The 19331-nt window shown below is 39.7% G+C and overlaps 1 protein-coding gene across 3 annotated transcripts in view; it reads left to right on the forward strand.

The window, feature by feature from the left end:
* The window catches only part of DMXL2 (Dmx like 2), a 142990-nt gene extending 124548 nt beyond the window's left edge, over window positions 1-18442 (forward strand). For 2 of the 3 annotated variants that reach the window (XM_008705966.2, XM_040620638.1), the window contains exons 29-44: window positions 1766-1944; window positions 3941-4071; window positions 4591-4676; window positions 5099-5300; window positions 6084-6201; window positions 9383-9445; window positions 10235-10321; window positions 10420-10541; window positions 11703-11841; window positions 12516-12576; window positions 12708-12835; window positions 13356-13433; window positions 14795-14886; window positions 15536-15588; window positions 16660-16877; window positions 17026-18442. In XM_008705966.2, the coding sequence (XP_008704188.2) occupies window positions 1766-1944; window positions 3941-4071; window positions 4591-4676; window positions 5099-5300; window positions 6084-6201; window positions 9383-9445; window positions 10235-10321; window positions 10420-10541; window positions 11703-11841; window positions 12516-12576; window positions 12708-12835; window positions 13356-13433; window positions 14795-14886; window positions 15536-15588; window positions 16660-16877; window positions 17026-17235 (1967 nt within the window). In that variant the 3' untranslated portion in view covers window positions 17236-18442. Of the gene's footprint in view, window positions 1-1765; window positions 1945-3940; window positions 4072-4590; window positions 4677-5098; window positions 5301-6083; window positions 8364-9382; window positions 9446-10234; window positions 10322-10419; window positions 10542-11702; window positions 11842-12515; window positions 12577-12707; window positions 12836-13355; window positions 13434-14794; window positions 14887-15535; window positions 15589-16659; window positions 16878-17025 lie in introns of those variants that run through there. The other variant, XM_040620639.1, reaches the window with a different exon arrangement.
* The last annotated feature ends 889 nt before the right edge of the window (window positions 18443-19331 follow it).

Consider the following 19331-nt stretch of genomic DNA (forward strand, 5'->3'; position numbering starts at 1 on the left):
AGTCGGATGCTTAACCGACTGAGCCACCGAGGCGCCCAAGGTTGAATTAAAGGTAAATCTGTGAGTCGCAGTAGGGAAGGAGACCTTAGCCACTTTCATTGCTTTCACTCCCACCATATGTGGGTGACTCTTCCTCTAGTTCCTACCTTGTTGTAGTCCACCTCGAATTTGAAAGTTTTCCCCTTAAATCACTTCTTTCTCTTCCTGAATTTTCTGTTATTTTTTCATGGTTATTCATTCGTCAAGTCATCCATGCGTAATGCACATTCGTGTTTGCATTCACTTAACACCTACAATATGCCAAGCAGTGTTCTGGGCTTTGGGGTGAAATCCCGTACCTTCATGGAGCGCACATCTAGTGGAGGTAAACACACAGTAAAAAAAATTAACAAGTAAATAATAATATTTTGGTTATGATAAGAACTGTGATAAAAATAAAGCAGAGTAGGTGGAGAGTGATGGAGGAAAGCGTGTGGGAACAGTCTAGAGTGGTCATGAAACACATTTCCAGTGAGACTGTTTGAACAGAGTTCTGGAAAAGTCAGGGATCATACCATGCAGGTATTTGGGGCCAGAGCCTTTCACGCAGATGGTTAAGGGAGTGTCCGGGTCATGAGAGAGGAATGAGTTTGGCCTTTTCCAGGAACTACAGAAGAGGCCAGAGTGGCTGTCTTGAGCTGGGCAAGTCTGGACAAAGATAGGGTAAGACAACAAGCTGAGGGTGAGGTCATTTAGGATTTCATGGATCATGGTAAAAACTTCAGTTGTTTTAAAGAAAGACAGGAAATTACTAGCANNNATGACCTAATCTGATTTAAATTTTCATGGGGTCTACTCTAGCTGTAAGCCATGTAAGTCATGTAAGCCTTGTCAACCAGGGGGGAAAGAAAGACAAAATTGCAGCTGTAAAATAAAATCTGTGCTGTTTATTTGGGGACTTCGGGGTTGCAGTCTGGGAGACACAGAGTTGACCGAAATTGAAAGCATGCTCTGGAGAGACAAAGGAGGCTACAGTTTTTAGGGAGGAAAGCGGGAATTTACATAAGTTGTTTTGAAGGAGATGTGATGGTACTGCTGTGGCTACAGTTACCCTAATCTGTATGTGAGTGGTTGCTACGACTAGTGCTAGGTGAAGAAAAGTCCGTTTATGTCCATTCTAAATGCAGCAGATGCCTTGGCTTTTAGTGGAATCCAGAAGCAGTTACGAGAGTTGGAGACAGGAGATGCATAAACCCCCACTTCCTCAGTGTCCTCCTGGCTCCATTGAAATAACCCTCTTAGCAATGCTTCCTCCATTTTGTTCTCTCTGTTCTCATTCATCCAAACCCTTAGTCACTGGTTTCTGTTGTCCCTTTTCACACTGAGCGTCTGCCTTCTTTATTTAAAGGCATGCTTTACATCCGGCATCTTCAGTGAATCTTCCTTGAACAGCATAGCCAGAAACACTCACTCAAGCATTAATGGAGATGCCATGTATTTGATGCATTGTGCCTAGAATACTCTAATCCTAATTCTGTGTAGCGCATAGGCTACTTCATGGCAGGATATTCTCTGATGCTCTGTCCTCATCTGCGTCTCTGTCCTCATCTGCGTCTGTGCCATGATTGCTGGAAAACGGGTGCAAAAGCTTAGAACACAGATGGAAGTAATTTAGTCTAAAGTAAAACATGGCAAAAGTAGGTTGAAAAGAAAAGTTAACGTTAACTCTTTGAATTAATAATGGAAGATAAATGCTGGGTTTTTTCCCTCTTCTGTCTTTATTCAGCACCTCCTGTTCCTTCTGAAGACATAGACAAACACCGTAGGAGATTCAACATGCGAATGCTAGTCCCCGGAAGACCTGTAAAAGATGCTACCCCCCCGCCAGTGCCTGCAGAGAGACCGTCTTACAAAGAAAAATTTATTCCTCCTGAACTTAGTATGTGGGACTATTTTGTTGCAAAGGTAAGCGGTGTGAGGAGCACAAGTTTTGTATGTGTTTATTATATTAATTCTTATGTATATATATCACATAAGAATCCAGAGGCAGCTTGTCATTGAAATAACTACAGTTTATTTTTATTTATTTATTTATTTTCAATTTTTTTTTTTTTTTTTTTTTTTTTTGAGAGAGCAGAGTGAGCAAGAGTGCGTGAGTGGGGCGGGGGAAGGACAGAGGGAGAGGGAGAAGCAGACTCCCCACTGAGCGCAGAGCCCAATGTGGGACTTGATCCCCGGACCCTGGGATCGTGACCTGAGCCAAAGGCAGATGCTTAAACGATTGAGCCACCCGCGTCCCGAAGGACTACAGTTTGGATATTTATTCTCAAGTCCAGAAACCGAATAGTCATTCAGGAATGATCAGATACTTGATACGGATGAAACGAATGAAAGTCGTATGGGATTTAGATCTAAAACAGAAGTCAGATTTATTAACATTTAATCAGCGTCATGGTTTTCTAGTGACTGGAATACTTGTGTCTGCTGTCCAGGTTCCCTTTATCTCATTATCAGTAATTCCTTTAGTCACCATGAAATTAGAGCGAGTGGAGATGGATGGATTTTTTTTTTAAGATTTTATTTATTGTATTTATTCATCAGAGAGAGAGAGAGCACAAGTCGGGGGAGGGACAGAGGGAGAAGCAGACCCCCCGCTGAGCAGGGAGTCCCATGCAGGGCTCCATCCCAGGACCCTGGGATCATGACCTGAGCTGAAGGCAGATGCTTAACTACCCAGGCGCCCCCCCCCCAAGGGAGAATTTTATTGCGATTAACTTAAAAGCTATAAATTAATTTGTAAAGAATTATAGTTTTACATGTCTCAGTCTTCTTATATAGCTTTTAGAAGAATTTGTGTTTTCCTTCACTGTAGCTCTCTGACAGTTTTCATAAAGTTTTTCCTTTGGTATTTATGTTTCTTAGTGTATACTTTTTCTTTGGACTTCTAACTAGCTATGTTGATACCTAAGAAAAAGGCTTGATTTTTAATGTTTCTGTGACATGTGTTTTATTTTTTATTAAAGTGTAGTTGGCATAGGAGGCTCTATTAATTTCAGGTGTGCAACACGATTCAGCAGTTGTATCCACTATGTTGTGCTCACCACAATAAGTGTAGTCATCAGCTGTCACCATACAACATTATTACAGTATTATTGGCTATATTCCCTTATACTATAGTGTTCCTCCCCATGAATTACTTATTTTATAGGTGGAAGTTTGTACCTCTTTACCTGCTTCACCTATTTGCCCATCTCCCCTGCTCTGGCAACCCCCAGTTTGTTCTCTGTATGATTCAGTGTCTGTTTTTCATTTGTTTTTTATTTTTCCTTATTTATTTTTTAAAAGGTTTTTATTTATTTATTTATTTATTTATTTATTTATTTATTTGAGAGAGAGAGAGATTGTACATGAGCAGAGGGAGGGGCAGAGGGAGAAGCAGACTCCCTGCTGAGTGGGGCTGGATCTGAGGACCCTGAGATCCTGACCTGAGGCCAAGTCAGCCGCTTTACTGACTGAGCCGCCCGGCACCCAGTTCGTTTGTTTTTCAGATTCTACGTATGAGTGAATCATATGGTGTTTGTTTTCTCTGATTTAGTTCACTTAGCGTAATATCCTGCAGGTCATCCATGTTGTCACAAACGGCAAGATCTCATTCTTTTTCATGTCTGCGTAATGTTTCTCTGTGTGCGTGCCTTATCGTCTTTATCCATCCGTCTATCAGTGGACACCGGGTTGCTTCCATAATTGTTGTAATTAATGCTGCAGAGGTATTTCTGTTGTATCCAGCTCTCAGTTATTTTATGGAATCGGAAAGTTTTTCCTAGTTTTCTTGACTCATCTAGGTCTAGTATCACTTGTGAAAGGAAATTTTTACTTAGATACCACTTAAAATATTCAATATTAAGTTACGACAAAAACAGCCCAATTATATATCTACAAATAATTTTGCCTTTTATTGCAGCCATTTCTCCCCCTGTCTGATAGTGGTGTTATCTATGATTCTGATGAAAGCATTCATAGCGATGAAGAAGAAGATGACGCCTTTTTTTCAGATACACAAATACAAGAGCATCAGGATCCAAATTCTTACAGGTAAATAAGGATTTTCTCTTTTTTTAATTAAAAAAATCCTGATGTTAGTAATTTTAAGTAATATTATCATGAATTTATATAAGAACTGACTTACAGCTTCAGGTTAGTAGTTCTGTACCTTTGAGGTACATTTCGAGACAGCAGAGTATTTCTTTACCATCTAGTTTTAAAGAGTAGCTTACATCTAGAGTGGAAACAAACATTTTTAGTGAGGGAAAAATACATAGTTTATTGCTGTGCTATTAAAACTTAATATATATTCACTGATATGCTGTTAGATTCCATGTGACTGTGTGGTAAATCTTTTTCCATTAGGTAATTTTCAGATATTGTAAGTGTGATATATTGTTACATATTTTGTATTTTCAGAGACTACAAAGGTTCAAGTTGTTAGAGAAAAAGAGCTTTTTTTCCTGGGTTGGAGATTGGGTTAAACAATTGACAGGAATCATCACTGTGCTTCTCTCCTGATGTTATTTTCAGTGAAGGAGAATTTGTTTGTTTGTTTCCCTTGAACAGCTGGGCTCTTCTGCATTTGACAATGGTTAAGCTAGTACTTCACAACGTGAAGAATTTCTTTCCCATTGCTGGATTGGAATTCTCTGGTAAGTAATTAATGTTGTTAAACATAATAAATTAGCATTGAGTTTGTCTTCATGAAAATCTATAGAAAAGAGCATTTGGTACTAAAAATTAAAGATTCTATGAGGTCTTGTGTTTTTTTTAGGCCCCAGTCTGTGATTTTAATTCATAGCAGGAACCCCTGATTACCCAGAGGCTGGAAAGAAAAAGCAAGAAATCAGCCTAGAGAAGCTACACATTTTCTCAGTTCGTTTTAGAGAGCTGGCCTTCTGTTTTGTTAAAAGCACTAAGAATCCAAGTGGTAGAAGATTAACATTTTCAGGTGTATTTGTGTTTTCAGCGGTTTGGGCTCTAAAAATTCAGATTTTTAAAGCATATGGATGATGATCACCTTTTTTTTTTTTTTTTTTATCAAAACAAGATGACATTTTCTGTCACTTTTTAGAGTTGCCTGTGACATCACCGTTAGGTATTGCTGTGATTAAAAACTTGGAGAACTGGGAACAGATCTTGCAAGAGAAAATGGATCAGTTTGAAGGACCACCCCCTAACTATATCAACACATACCCAACTGACCTTTCAGCAGGAGCAGGACCAGCTATTCTTCGAAATAAAGCAATGCTAGAACCGGAAAATACTCCATTCAAGTAAGGACGCTGTCACAATGCTCATGAAAGTGTAGCCTGGTTTAAGTTTCCCGGGAGATAGTTTGGCAAAATATACCCATATTATGTTTATATAAAAACATTCATAACTTTGAACCTGCAGTTCAATTTCTAGGAAATTGTTTTAAGGAAACAATAATGTTTTAAGGAAAAAATAATGTTTTAAGGAAAACATTAGAAATCTAGATAGAAAACATTTCCCCCACTATTACCTATAATTCAATAGACTTATTACTTTTATAATTAGAAAAAGACATTTATTATATGTTAGCCATTATTTTAAGAACTTATACAGAAATATTTTGGAAGAAGAATCTACATAAGCAAACAAGGTGCTGCTGACATTTTGGCAGTAATTTTTGTGAAGCATTTGTCCCATAATTAAAAGTATTCCAAGCTTGAAAGAGAAGGCTTTTTAGGTGGGCTATTAAAAATGAAATCTGTGACCTTATATTCATTGGTGGTGATATGTAACCAAGAGAACCAACCCTACAATATAATTTAAAAAGAGAATAATAAGAACTTCTTTTGACTCACAGCTCAACCTGTTCATTCAGAGAAGCTGTAATTAGAGAATTAATTTCTAGATGAAGGAATGATTTTTAAAAGAACTAAAAATTAAAAGAGAAATTTTAAAATTTTGTTGAGCTTAATAATGTTTATTTGCAATAGATAATGGAGAGGTGTTTTTTTTTTTAAAGTTTCTGCAAATATGAAGCCTATTTTCTACAGAGTAAAAGAAGATATGTTAATTTTTTCTAATAGATCCCGGGATTCTTCTGCACTTCCAGTCAAACGACTTTGGCATTTCCTCGTTAAACAAGAAGTCCTTCAAGAGACATTTATTAGATACATTTTCACAAAGAAAAGAAAACAGAGTGAGGTATTTTGAAAAAAAAAATTTCTGTTGTAGTTTTTGTTTAGTTTTAACATTTCTAACGAAGTCAGTGCTTGATTTACTTTTTGATTGGAACTTACTATCTTTCATACCTTATAGGTACTAGTTTACCAGACTACAGTGAATTTCTTCTATAAGATAAAATCTTATAATTTTCATTTTATAACAATGAAGCCAACATAGGTCCCTTGGTGAATCACGTATAACCAAGTGAAAGTTGGTCCTTCTTTTGCAATACTTGCTGTTGGGCTTTTACAAATAATAAACATGTGATGGATGATTTGGGTAATTTAATATATAAATGAATGTACTCAATATTATGATTCTTTGAATAGCATGTATTGGAAATCTAACATAGCCCTTTAAAAGCATCTTATTTATGTAGCATTTAGAAATGAACGTGATAACCTTTAGAAGCAAGAAATTGAGGATGATTTTGTGAAAGAGAATAAACTACAGAAATACCAATATGAGATGAAGGAAGTTTGCTTTTATAAAGTGAGGCAGAGGTATTTTTAAGTGAATAATGTAATGCCATACAGGGTTCAAGAAGAATCAGGAATTTGGGAGACTGGTACTTTAGAGCTGGAAGTTATCTCTTCCTTATAAAATGAAGGGTGCACAGGTCTGTTCTATGAGCATGAGTCCATTTGGCTACGGAGTGAGGTAAGGAGCAGTTTGGAGAGTGTTCAGAGTAGAGTATCAGATGAGATTAAAGATTTGGCAAACACAAGATCTATGAGAAAAGAGGAATGAATTAAATTTCACTTAGAAAAGTGAAAACTGAGAGGGACAGTTTACATGGCTCAGTTTCCCAAGGTAAAACATAGAACTGTGTCTCCATTTTCTCCTCTACCTGGAGTAGCAGAACCTACCCGACTCTTTCTTTCATTAGTCACCCAGGTGTAGATGGTAACTGTGGTCAGCCCTTGTGAATAGTCACTGATTTTCTGTATGGATTTAAAATTATGTACCTAAGTGAAGAAGTAGGGGAAATGAGCTGTGGGGATTCTCTGGAGTCTTAGAAGCTTTTTTTGATAACAAAAGATCCAGATGGTATTGAAATTATTGGTGTGTAGGGCGGGTTAGGGAAATCACAGAGCCAGATTCTTCTCCTCTTTCATTCAGTCCACTGTGTACAGTATTCCCTGTAGTGATGCTGAGTCCAAATTCTGTAGAATAAGATCTAGAAATCTAAGAAATAGACTTAACATAAGATACTTGCTCAGGTAGGATTCTCTCATTCCCAGGAAGCCAGTTCACTGAAGGATCGATTTTTTTTTGAGTGTTTAGTTCTTCAAATTCTTAAATGTAATGATTTATTGAAAATATACTTTAATTATTCATAGTTTGTAGTGGTGGTTTGGTTGTATCGTCAGAGCCTCAGAGGCTGTGGGAAGCCCGGGGTCTAGGTTGCTGGGACCCCCAGTCTTGTCCTTCAGGATCTGTTCTCTCAGGTTTCTCTCCTCTTTAAGCCTCTCCCTCTTTCTGCCCCTTGGTCTCCGTGTTCTTGGGATCAGCAGCCCATGCTGTGTGTTCTCTTCAAATTTTCTACCAGCAGAGGGTCTCCAGGAAGAGGGAGGTAGGATAGAGATAAATTGAACATTTCTTAAAATGCTGTGTAAGTTGGTTGGCTCCATGGATGGGAAGTACATGGTGGGAGTTAGGATGGGAAGAATTTTTATCCTGTACCCTTTTTTGTACCTTTTGAATTTCAAATTACGGAATGGAATTATTATCTTGTCTAGCGCTATCCAGTAGAACTTTCTGTGATAATGGAAAATTTTATCTTTTCTACACAGTAGTTAGCAGTCACATATGGTTACTGGGCACTTGAAAAGTGGCTAGTGTGACTTAATTTTCTTTAAATGGTCGTACATGGTTAATGGCTATTGTACTGAGTAGACAGATCTGAAAATTTGTTTTCATTAAGGAAAAAATTTGAAAAAATGTTAAAGCTGTTAAGACAAAATAAAAACTGGTCACTAAGCTCAGAAATATGGAACAATTATCAAAACTACCCATTCAATAAGTGTTGTTTATCTTTTGAAATCGTTAAATAGGATTTTGGCACTCGTAAATTTGATAAATTCAGTGAATTGACTGACAAACTAATCCTAAAAATTCTAAAATTTTGCCTCATTTTAAAAAATTACTTAGAAAATTCTCTTGACAAATGCTGAAATTTTAGATATATTCATAAGATATTTTTACTCATTGAACATATTAAAGAAAAATATTCCATAAGACAGTTTTTTTGCGAAATCAATAAATGTTGCAAACTCAGCGACTTGATTAAAGGCCAAAAGGTTCTTCAGCAGTTTGGTTTTTGCAGAGTGGGCCTTGCACACATGTACCTTTCTGTCGTTGTCCACGGCAGCAGCCCTGGGCAGTCGCCGAAGGCATGTGCAGAGAATTTGGCCCTTTTGGCTAAAGTGAAGCAGTCACTCCAAGAGGTACCAGGAGGAGTGTGTTGCTCGGATCAAACCTTCACAGGTTTCCACAGCAGAGCAGAACCGTCATTTCTAATTGTAGCCATCCCTAATGACCCTGTCATCAACCAGGAGCAAGCTGTTGATGTGATTTCTTTCCTGTGCCCCATTTGATCAAACATTTCTTTACCTGTAAGGAGAAAAATTTGATTATAATAAAACAGTTGATGGGAATTCTGATCCCTGACTCCTCCTTCATGGATATATTTCTTATGAGTAAGAGTGAAATAATTATCAGTACTTTGAATCTGTGTTCAGAAATAGTTTCAATTTGTATTTGAAATGACCCCTGTAGGATAGGAATCTATGTAGTATAGAATGCACCCTCTCATTCAGGCAGCTTTTATTTTTAGAGAGATTGCAGCTTAAGTTAGGATTTTTAGTTACATTACTGGTATGCAAATAATTTTTATTCTGAAATGGTCTTTTACGCATGGAATAGTTACGTTACCTTGAATTTCACTTGCTTTGCTTTGTGTTGTGTTCATCTGAGGACATGATATTTCACTCGGTTTTTCCTTTTTGATTTTGTGCTTTTAAAAGGAAAAGTTGACACATTCGCTTTTACCGCCTTTAAGTTATGGATTGACCATTTCAATTTGGAATGTTTCATTCTCCTTATAATTTCGTTTCATGCATGTGTTTTGTGTTTGTGACGGTGTGGTGTGATTTAGTCTGTGGAAGAACATGTGGAGCAGGTCAAACAAAACTGCATAGCAGAGGATTCCCGCAGCAAGGTAGTGTCCCGTGCTCTTGTCCTTGGCTCATTCTCCGAGTTCAGGGAGCTAACCTTCACCGCTAACACTAACCACGTGGGCTGATCAGAACACTCGCGGCTCCCATACACGTCAGTGGTGTAGGGTAGGAAATCCTCCACCGTTTCCGACCTGGTCTTCCTCAGCGTTGATGCTTCTCTTTCCTTCTTTCTGTTGCGTCTTCACGTCTCCCCCTTTCCAGTCTGTTTTTAGACATGGTTGTTTCATCTTCCCACCTTGATTCTGTGTATTCTTTCCTTCCCATTACCTTTGACCCTAAGCCAGTGCACCTTCCTTTCATCCGTCTCCTTTGTCCCCTTCTGACTGTTCTTTCCAACTTTCCTTATTCCTGTCTTAGCACCTCACCCTATTTTACAATGTTTACTTTCTTATATGACTCCTTTGTCTGACTGTCTTTTTCCTCCACTCTGTGCCTCTTGATGCGTACACATTCTTACCGCAGTGTCTGCACGCTTTTGCAAGAGATGCAAGGGGCCTACTGCTGTTACAAATGCGAATGAAAACTCTGCCAGCCATCTGTGACGGTTAACCAGTATCCTCTTGCCCCAGTGGAAGTCTGTTAACCAGGGTGATTACAGGGCATCAGAGAATTTAAGCTAATTCCAAAGCTAAGTCTCAGCATACTAAAATTACTGGTACCTTTTTTCTTGCTGCTGCGGTTATGTTTTCTTATCCTCCTTTTAAATTTTGTGGAATGTTTGTGTCTCACATGTTGCTACACGACTGAACCTGCGGATGAACATTTTGTAGGTTGAAGCTGACCTGGGCTACCCAGGGGGGAAGGCGAAAATCATTCATAAGGAATCAGATATGATCATGGCGTTTTCCATTAATAAGGTAAAAGCTATAGTCATTATAAAGATTGCACTTTTTTTTTTTTTTTTTTTTTTTTTTTTTTTAGTGAAATTGCTTTAATTCCTGACTCTGCTTTATAGGCGAACTGTAACGAAATTGTCTTGGCTTCAACACACGATGTACAAGAACTCGATGTTACTTCTCTGTTGGCCTGTCAGTCATACATATGGATTGGAGAAGAATACGACCGAGAATCCAAAAGGTTAGTCTGTCTCGTGTAGTATCTAAAATGAGGTCTTCTTTAAAAAGAACCCACTAAATGGTTATGCACATGATTTGAATTATCTTGAAAAGTATATATGTTTCTCTCTTTACTTGGGTAGGAGACAAACATAATTGGCTTAGCTGCCAATAAAAGGTTCTTCTTACATCAATGAACAAGTTAACTGTACTTCCTCCATTAGACATGGAACTAACTATTCATAGTGTTGGAGTCAGAATAATCTCCAATACCAAAGCCTAATGCCATAACGATAGCATTGACATTTAACCCCAGAGAAATGTCAGGAATTACATAGTATTCAGTAAATTCAGCTGATGTGGATAATTAAAAAGTAGAATACACTAATATATTAATTAAACTGATAGGTCACATTTACTGGGTGATTTTCAGTGTTTCTTCTTGATTAACACCTGATAAGCATACCTTTTTTACAGATAAAAATGTAGACAACTCTACTTTCAGTAATGCTATGGGAACTGCACCAGCAGTGTTGTGCAACACCTTCCTCTTTGGGGTTCCTCCTCCATGCTTGCCCTCCGTCTTTTCTCCAGACTCTTGGATATTTTATTTGCTTGGGAAATGGTGCATCATAGCCTCTCTCCTTGTTCTGTTGGGTTTTCTGTTTTGTTAGCATATAATATTACTTCAGAGTTGATGTCAGCATATAATATTACTACAGAGTTGATGTAACCATGTAATATGATACAGTCCATCATAAACATTACTTTAACATTTTTTTGTGATGATTACTAATACTTGAAGAAATCTTTAAACTGAGATTTCTCTAAAATGTGTATGAATTTGATACGTGGGATATCTGTATTTGAAGAGACCTTATAACCTTTTCTATACATGATAAAAAGAACATTTGTGTTAAATCCTTCAAAGCAGACATTTGTTCCAACTTGTGCCAGCAGTAAAATTGCCCCCAGACGACATTAAATTTATAAATTTTGTCTAAAGGGGAAAAGTTAACCAGTACTAAAGTTGCCTATGGTTAGGAATTACACCTACATTTTTCTTATGGATACTTATTCTTTATAAGTACAGCCTGTCCTGTGGGTACGTAAGCAGCTCTGTAATTGGAGTTTGAGTTGGGACAATGGAATGTCCCCATTAACACACGGATGTTTTCCACAGTTCAGACGACATCGATTATCGTGGTTCCACTACGACGCTTTACCAGCCCAGTGCGGCACCGTATTCAGCAAGTCAGGTGCACCCACCTTCCTCTCTGCCCTGGCTGGGCAGTGGGCAGACCAGCACCGGAGCCAGCGTGGTGGGTTACTTACTATTACGTAAGGCTTCTGCACATGGACTCACCCAAAATAAGTTGAAATCACTTTGACTCAGGAACGATCCTAAAGATCAGGGGCAGTGACCCGTTAGTACCCGTAATAATAGTAGCTAAGATTGCGTGACTTCCTTTGTGTCGGGTACACGCTTTCCCTCACAACAGCCCGAGGTGGTAGGTGCTTTTATTATCTCCCATTATCGTTTGATAGGTGAGCAAACCGAGAGGCACCAGGTGGTAAAGCAGAGACAAAGAGGAGTTGTGGCTACTACAGGTGTTCGACCAACGTGTCTGTAACGTTGGTGGTGGTTGTTAGTCACCGGTTGAAGGGGTCCCGTTCTCTCGTTCTGCTCTGAAGAATCTGCAGCTACTCCTCCTTGTCCGCAGGGAGGGCACTTGGAGGACAGTCTCTTACTCACTCGATGAAGCCGCTTAGTGCCTGGCCCCACGGGCCAGGGCTGTGCCAGTGACTGCTTCCATGGTCTGTTCGGACAAGTGTCACATGTGAAGTGGCTCAGAAAACCCACAACAGGGCGTATGCTAGTACTAATGCAGCTGTGAGAGGAATAAAGGTTATAAAACTTAAGAGTTGGGCTGAGGCATATTCTTGTCTCTTCTGTGATGTGCAAAATGAATTGGGCTTTTATCTTCCTTTAAAGCTTATGAAAAGGAATCTACACAATGTTAAGAGAATGACCTCCCACCCAGTCCACCAGTACTGTAAGTGTTTTATTTGTGACCCAGAGCTTTGTAAATGGCCTGTCTTTTTGAAATTCATTTATAGAATGGGAAATATTGGAACTCTGTAGCTTCTTCATTTCTTATTTTCTGCTTTCCCTTTTGTGTTTCAGATCTTACGGGTGCTCAGGATGGCAGCGTACGAATGTTTGAATGGACACGACCTCAGCAGCTTGTCTGTTTCCGCCAAGCCGGCAACGCAAGAGTTACCAGATTATATTTTAATTCACAAGGCAACAAGGTTGGCTCTTGGGGCTTACTGCTAAATTCATCTGAAAAAGATATTTATGAGTAGATGGTTAGTAAAACTACATCTAAAATAACCAATTCAGTGACCTGGATGTAAGCTGGGCAGGCAGTTTACTGGTGTCTGCTTCTATACCCCCCCTGGGCGCCTAGTAGAGGACAGGTCTTCAGAATTTTATATGGATCAATCATCCATCTAAAGATATTAAATACTGTGAAAGTAAAGAGCGCTCTGTTGAGTGTACTGGTGCCTGTAAGCTCGATCAAGCACCTGAGAGAAACCTTCTAGTTTGTTACTAAATTATCTTAGAGATGTTTGGAGGAAAATGAAACAGGTATGGAAAAGCATTTAAAAGGTTGCAGGATATTTATAGTGCCCGACTTTCTTAGGAACTACAGTGATAGAAATAGGCGTAGGCAGAACGTTAAGTGAGGTTTGAGTGACTCTCCGTCAGCGATTTTGCTTTTGATATGCTTACTAAGAAGCTGGTTTAACATTCATGCCGTTCTTACAGTGTGGTGTTGCAGATGGAGAGGGTTTTCTGAGTATCTGGCAAGTAAACCAAACGGCATCAAATCCTAAACCGTACATGGTGAGTACCATTCAGCATTCCCAGAGCACAGATGGAGGCTGCTTTGTTTCTGCAGCGTCTGTTTCACACGCTAAATCTCACTGGAGATTCACTCATTGGATCTGTTGAGGAGGGGTCCCCTCTGCCCAGCAGCACAGCACCCGTTCTTGCCCTGGTTTAAACCGAAAGGACTAACAAAAAACTTCACTTTTCAGAACTTGAAGGATGACCATTATGTTTTAAAATGTTCAGGGGCTTTCCCTGTATGTGGTCCTACTTTTTTGAAAACTGACTTCTTGATAGATTTTTAATATAGTACCTAAAATGAATCACTAACAGGTTCTGTGCATTCTAATTTGCTCTAGAATTCTTACTAAACCAATTGCAATAGATCACGTCATTAATCCAAATCATACTAAAACATTGGGTGATGCAGACATATCTTCACTCGGTGGGGGCTCAGGTGGGGTAGGAGGGCTGGAAGGTAGTGCTGTCCTGTGCTGAACTTCAGGCTTCATATATGTTGATTCTAGTTTTCTTTTCTGGACTACATATGTTTTTAATTATGAGACAAGATATTTCTCTTAAATTAGTGCCCTATCATAAATTCTTTACAGAAATGGAAGTGATCTTGAATCTGTCCGTTTGCCTTCACTCAGATCAATACCATAATTCCAAACAGAAGAATGCCTATTTTAAAATACCTGGACACCCTCCTGGGTCTTTGCCTCCAAATTTCTATTCATTCACCTGATCCAACAAGAAAAGTCATGCCTGGCTCAGTAAATGGTTTCCAGTGGTACTGGAATATCCTTAGGAGTGGTTTGGGGCAGCCTTCAGCTTGTGGATAACTTGCAGGACCCTTTGACCTTGGCTTTATTATTGCTAAAGGTCTTCACGTGGAAGGAAGGAGATGGTAAGGAAGGTGGATGTTTGCGGTTAGGTTACAAAGTTCATTTGACTTGAGCTCTTCACACTAGTCTAAGACTACTAGCTGGGCATGTAGGGGTTTCCCTCCTTGGGTTATTAGTGTTTATTATGATTTATATTATGTAAAGTTTATTAAATGTATTTGAGATCATTAACATGGAGTTTGGTTGGGCTCTTAATGTAATTAAATGGCTTGGGTAGGTTCATCCTATTCCTGTTAGATAATCTTTAAAAAAAACCCTTTAATTCCCTATTTTTACTAACTCTTCCAGAGTATCATTGGATAAATAATATGCAAATAATAGCTAATCCTCTTATCACTTATTCTTTATTCTGGATGTTTAACAACTGTTCTTAGTTCATGCCTGTACTGCTAGCAGAATTGGGTGTGTGTGTGATTCTGGATCGCCTTGGACTCCTAGGTAACATCATCTGCATTTTGTTTCTTGTAGAGCTGGCAGTGCCACAGTAAGGCCACAAGTGACTTCGCATTTATCACCTCTTCAAGTCTGGTTGCCACATCCGGACAGTCCAATGACAATAGGTAGGTTGACAGAAGCATAATAAGAAGCACATTTTAAGCAGAAAGGTATTCTTGCTGCAAAGTATGGACTTTTTTACTTAGTAGAGTTTTTCCACCTCATGAATACAAAAATTTTGTTACGTAATTCTTATCTCAGTAGTTTTCTTTATCAAGAAGAGAAAAACAAGTATTCCTAATGTAGGCTCTCAGTAAGCATATGTAATTATGTTAAAGCTTCCTTTTTCCCCCCCCCCATTAATACTGTCGGGTTCTTGGGACGCTGTAACCCTGATACTCAGTATTTTCTTTGGCCTGACACTGCTTTCATTGGCAGCACATGCCACGAATAATGTCTCTCATTTCCTGGCAGTGGTTACCCCTGGGTTCAGAAACATCCCTTCTCCTCAGGAAACTGTGTCTCCGTTTCCCTGGAGTGGTAACGGGGAAGATGAGGGGTTGGGAGATGAGATGGCAGAGACACGTGAGACAGAACTCTGCGGTTAGGAAAGGATAAAAACTCTTAGGTGTATCCCTAGCTTCTGCCCTCGTCCTAGTTGAGAATCATTGCTTTATAAATATGAGTGAGCAAAAAAGATGCAATGAATAAAAATATTGGACTTGAAGCCAGTAACAAAAAGCACATCATGAACCATTGTGTTTTCTTCATCAGAAATGTATGCCTCTGGGACACATTGATATCACCTGGAAACAGCCTCATTCATGGTAAGTGAGTTAAGATCTGTGATTTTTAATACATTATGAAGGAATGCTTTCCTGGTTTTATTCTAGCCGGTGAGTGTTTGTTCATGGGGTATAAATGAATATCTGGTTATCTTGCTGAGGTAACTATCCAGCTAGCATAGCATAGTCTATTTTGTATTCTATTTGGGAAATATGGAATGGAGATTAGGGCTATTAATAAAGCTTTTTAGGAATTAGTTGCAAAGTATTTGAGCTCAGTAGGAAGGAGGTATTTTAAAGAATTACACCTAACTATAAAAAACCTTATAAGAAGAACAAGAAATATGAACAACGCCACTTAAAATATTATTCCTTTTAAGACCATTTTCCCAACTGGTGTCCTAAAGATCCCTTTTTCACATGACACTGTTGAGAGAAGGCTCTATGCTCCAGTACATTTGGGTTAAACATAGCCGGGTGGATTCTTTGACGGAAAGAGATTTCAGTTTTGTTATCCTACTGATACACCTTTTGAAAGTATAGTTATTTCTCAATTTTATTTGATTGCACATTGTTTTTCTGAATAATTAACAGCTCTTAAAGATTTACCACATACTGGCTTAAGGCTTTAATTATATTAAAATGCAGAGAATTCTGGGAAAGCTAACTCCGTACCTTGTAGCTGGTCATTGTCACACAACCGTAGTTGAGTTTGTTACTTACCTGACAGGAACTTGTGATGAGGCTGTATGGGCGGGAACTAAGAAGGGGTAGATGCTTGTCATGGTGGGCATGAATGTGGTGGCTGAGCGGATCATGGAGAAGCTTGGTCTCCTCTGCGCTTGTCGCTTCTACAGGCTTCTTACGGGGCAGCGTAACTTGGTTTGGGCTTAACATTTAAACTTCCTGCATGTGTTTTCATATTGAGATTGTGAATAAGAACGTTTTTTCTGTCACTGCTTGGGATCTTTTTTAAATACTTGGATCATGATTACAGAAATTGAAATGAAAAATTTGTCAGTAATTTGTGTTATTTAAATGTGCATTTAAACATTACCTGAACTGGCAGGCTAGAACTGTCTGGGAGAGACTTCCGGTGTTCTCCTTCTTCAGGTTTCACGTGCCACGATCACGGTGCCACGGTCCTTCAGTACGCGCCCAAACAGCAGCTCCTCATCTCCGGAGGTAGGAAAGGCTACGTCTGCATTTTTGACATCAGGCAAAGGCAGCTGATTCACACATTCCAGGCCCACGACTCCGCTATTAAGGCTCTGGCTCTGGCTCCCTGTGAGGAATATTTTACTACAGGCTCAGCAGAAGGTAACATAAAGGTGAGTCGGTGCAAGACGTTGGAATGTGCTATTAGCCGTCTATGCTGTCAAGACTGGGGAACAGAAACCCCACCGCACTCTTTGATCTTTGGTCTCTTTCTCTTTTTTAACGACTTACCCTTTGTGTTTTTACTCTCTTTTCCCCCAGGTTTGGAGACTGACAGGCCATGGCCTGATTCATTCATTCAAAAATGAACACGCTAAGCAGTCCATATTCCGAAACCTCGGGGCCGGCGTCATGCAGATCGACATCATCCCGGGCAACCGCATCTTCTCCTGCGGGGCCGACGGCACGCTCAAAACCAGGGTTTTGCCCAGTGCTTTTAACATCCCCAACAGAGTTCTCGACATTCTGTAGAGTTCAAGATTGGGGCTTTATTTTTATAAACATTTCAGTTAAAATACACTGTAGTAACGGATAGGCGTTTCTGCTTGCCAAGCAGCTGTTCCCACACCGGAAACAATGCAGAGAATCTCTGTGTCGAACGTGAGGCCGCCCCCAGCTAGCGTTGCCCGTACAGGCTGGTGGAGTGACTGCACATGCACCTTGCTACCAGGCTGACGTACTTCAGAACCAAACCCTAGTGTTGTATGATGAGGGTAGCTATGCTTTACAGCATTTAGCAGACCTGATTCAGAAACCATTGCAGGTAGAAGTTCGCGTGGTAGTAAGTTATAATAACGGGAAGGACCTTCGTACCAAACTGAGGAGCAGAATGTTGCAGAGTCGGGTTTTTCTTCCTCGTCTTTCCACTGGTGGGAGCGTGCGCGCAGGCTCCTGCGTTCAGGGAAGGGGAGTCCCCGGGCGCGAGCCGCTCTAGAGGAGCGGACACCCTTTCCGAGCCGTGGCGAAGCGTGCAGTGACTAGTTCTCTGCTGGGAGAGGTCATGTCCATTCCTTCCTGCTGATTCTTTTTCCTGTTAGTGTTTTTACTGAGCTAGGACTGTAACTTGCAAATGAGTGCAAATTTAAATGCAATGTTTTCCTTACAATTTGCACACTCACATTTTTTGGACTGCTAGTTTTTCTATTTAATTACCTGCCTCCATGTTAGGAATGTAACACGTGAACCTGACATATTTGTAGTTGACCAGACATACCAGTTCAGTACTTTTTTCTTTCAGGGTCAAGCACCCACCACATTTAAGGCTATGTTGAAACTACACTGATAGAGCATTTCGTATCATAATTTAAATGAATGTTAGGCTTTTCGTGGCCAGTTAATAGTTGATGAGATTGGTGATATTATTTATTACCACAGCCTATTGTATAAACTATGCAGAGTTAAAATATTATTTGCTTATAAATTATTAGCCAATGTTGTCATATTTTGATGTACCTCCTTGGTTATGACCAAAAAATGTTCTTGAGGTATTGAAACCAATGTGTGTGTGTTTAATGTTTACCAGCAAATTGTCTCATCATGTTAATGAGAATGTTTAATGCCTGTGTGGTAAATAGTAAAATATAATGGCATAAAAGCACCTTTCTCTGAAGGCGATGTGATGTTCGGGCTGTGAAATACATATGTAAAAGAAAAATAAATGTTATTTGTTAGAGTTTTACCTTAGTTTGGTCTCGTCTTCTTTAACAGTATTTTTTAACTACTCATCATTTTAAATTTGAGTAAATGCTTGACTGTTAAAAGAATGTTTAAGCTACTCGGCTCTTCACTGACTCACTGATATTTACTGAGTACTTCTGTAGCAGAAGCCGTTCTAGGAAATGGGACACAGTGGCGAGCCGGACGGAAGGGCCTCAGCGTTGGGGGTTAGTTGGGTAAGATCTAACCTGACTACCTTTTCTCGCCTGTTGAATTAAATGCTGATTTTGGTGCGGACCCTGGTGAAGGAGCGGAGCCGGGAACAGTGCTTCTGTGGAGTCAAGCTGAGGAAGGAGGGTGTCTGAATACATAGAAACACAGATGTGACAAGAATCGCGAATCTAGCCCTACACTCACCGCAGCTCAGCACACAGGAACCCGTGCGTGCTACCGCTTCTCCGTCTTTGTATCTGTCACACTGAAGCAGTACCAGCCGATCCGGTCCATCTGCAAGAGAACAGAATTTTGAAACAAACTCAGACGTTTGCAGTAGCTCCATCTTCTTGGAGCTAGTGCTTTACAGTAATCTGCCACATGTCATACTAATTTGTTTTTAAAAAGTTTCAAAGACATGTTTACAAGTTTTAGGTTTCCAAAACAGTGAGCCAACACTAGGGTTTCCAGTTACTCCCCTCCCTCCCGGTTTCCCTCGCCAACACTTGGCGTTCGTGTGATATTCGTTACTGCTCAGGAACCAGTACGGGGGCATTAACTCAAGTCTCCGGATTCTATTACGGGTCACCCTTTGCGCTGTACGGTTCAGTGGGTTTTAGCAAACGTGTAATATCATGTACCCATTACAGAATCATACAGAATATTCTCATTGCCCTGCAAGTCCCCTGTGTTCACCG

Source organism: Ursus maritimus, unplaced genomic scaffold, assembly GCF_017311325.1.
Source record: "Ursus maritimus isolate PB19 unplaced genomic scaffold, ASM1731132v1 scaffold_35, whole genome shotgun sequence".
NCBI classification, from domain to species: Eukaryota; Metazoa; Chordata; class Mammalia; order Carnivora; family Ursidae; genus Ursus; species Ursus maritimus.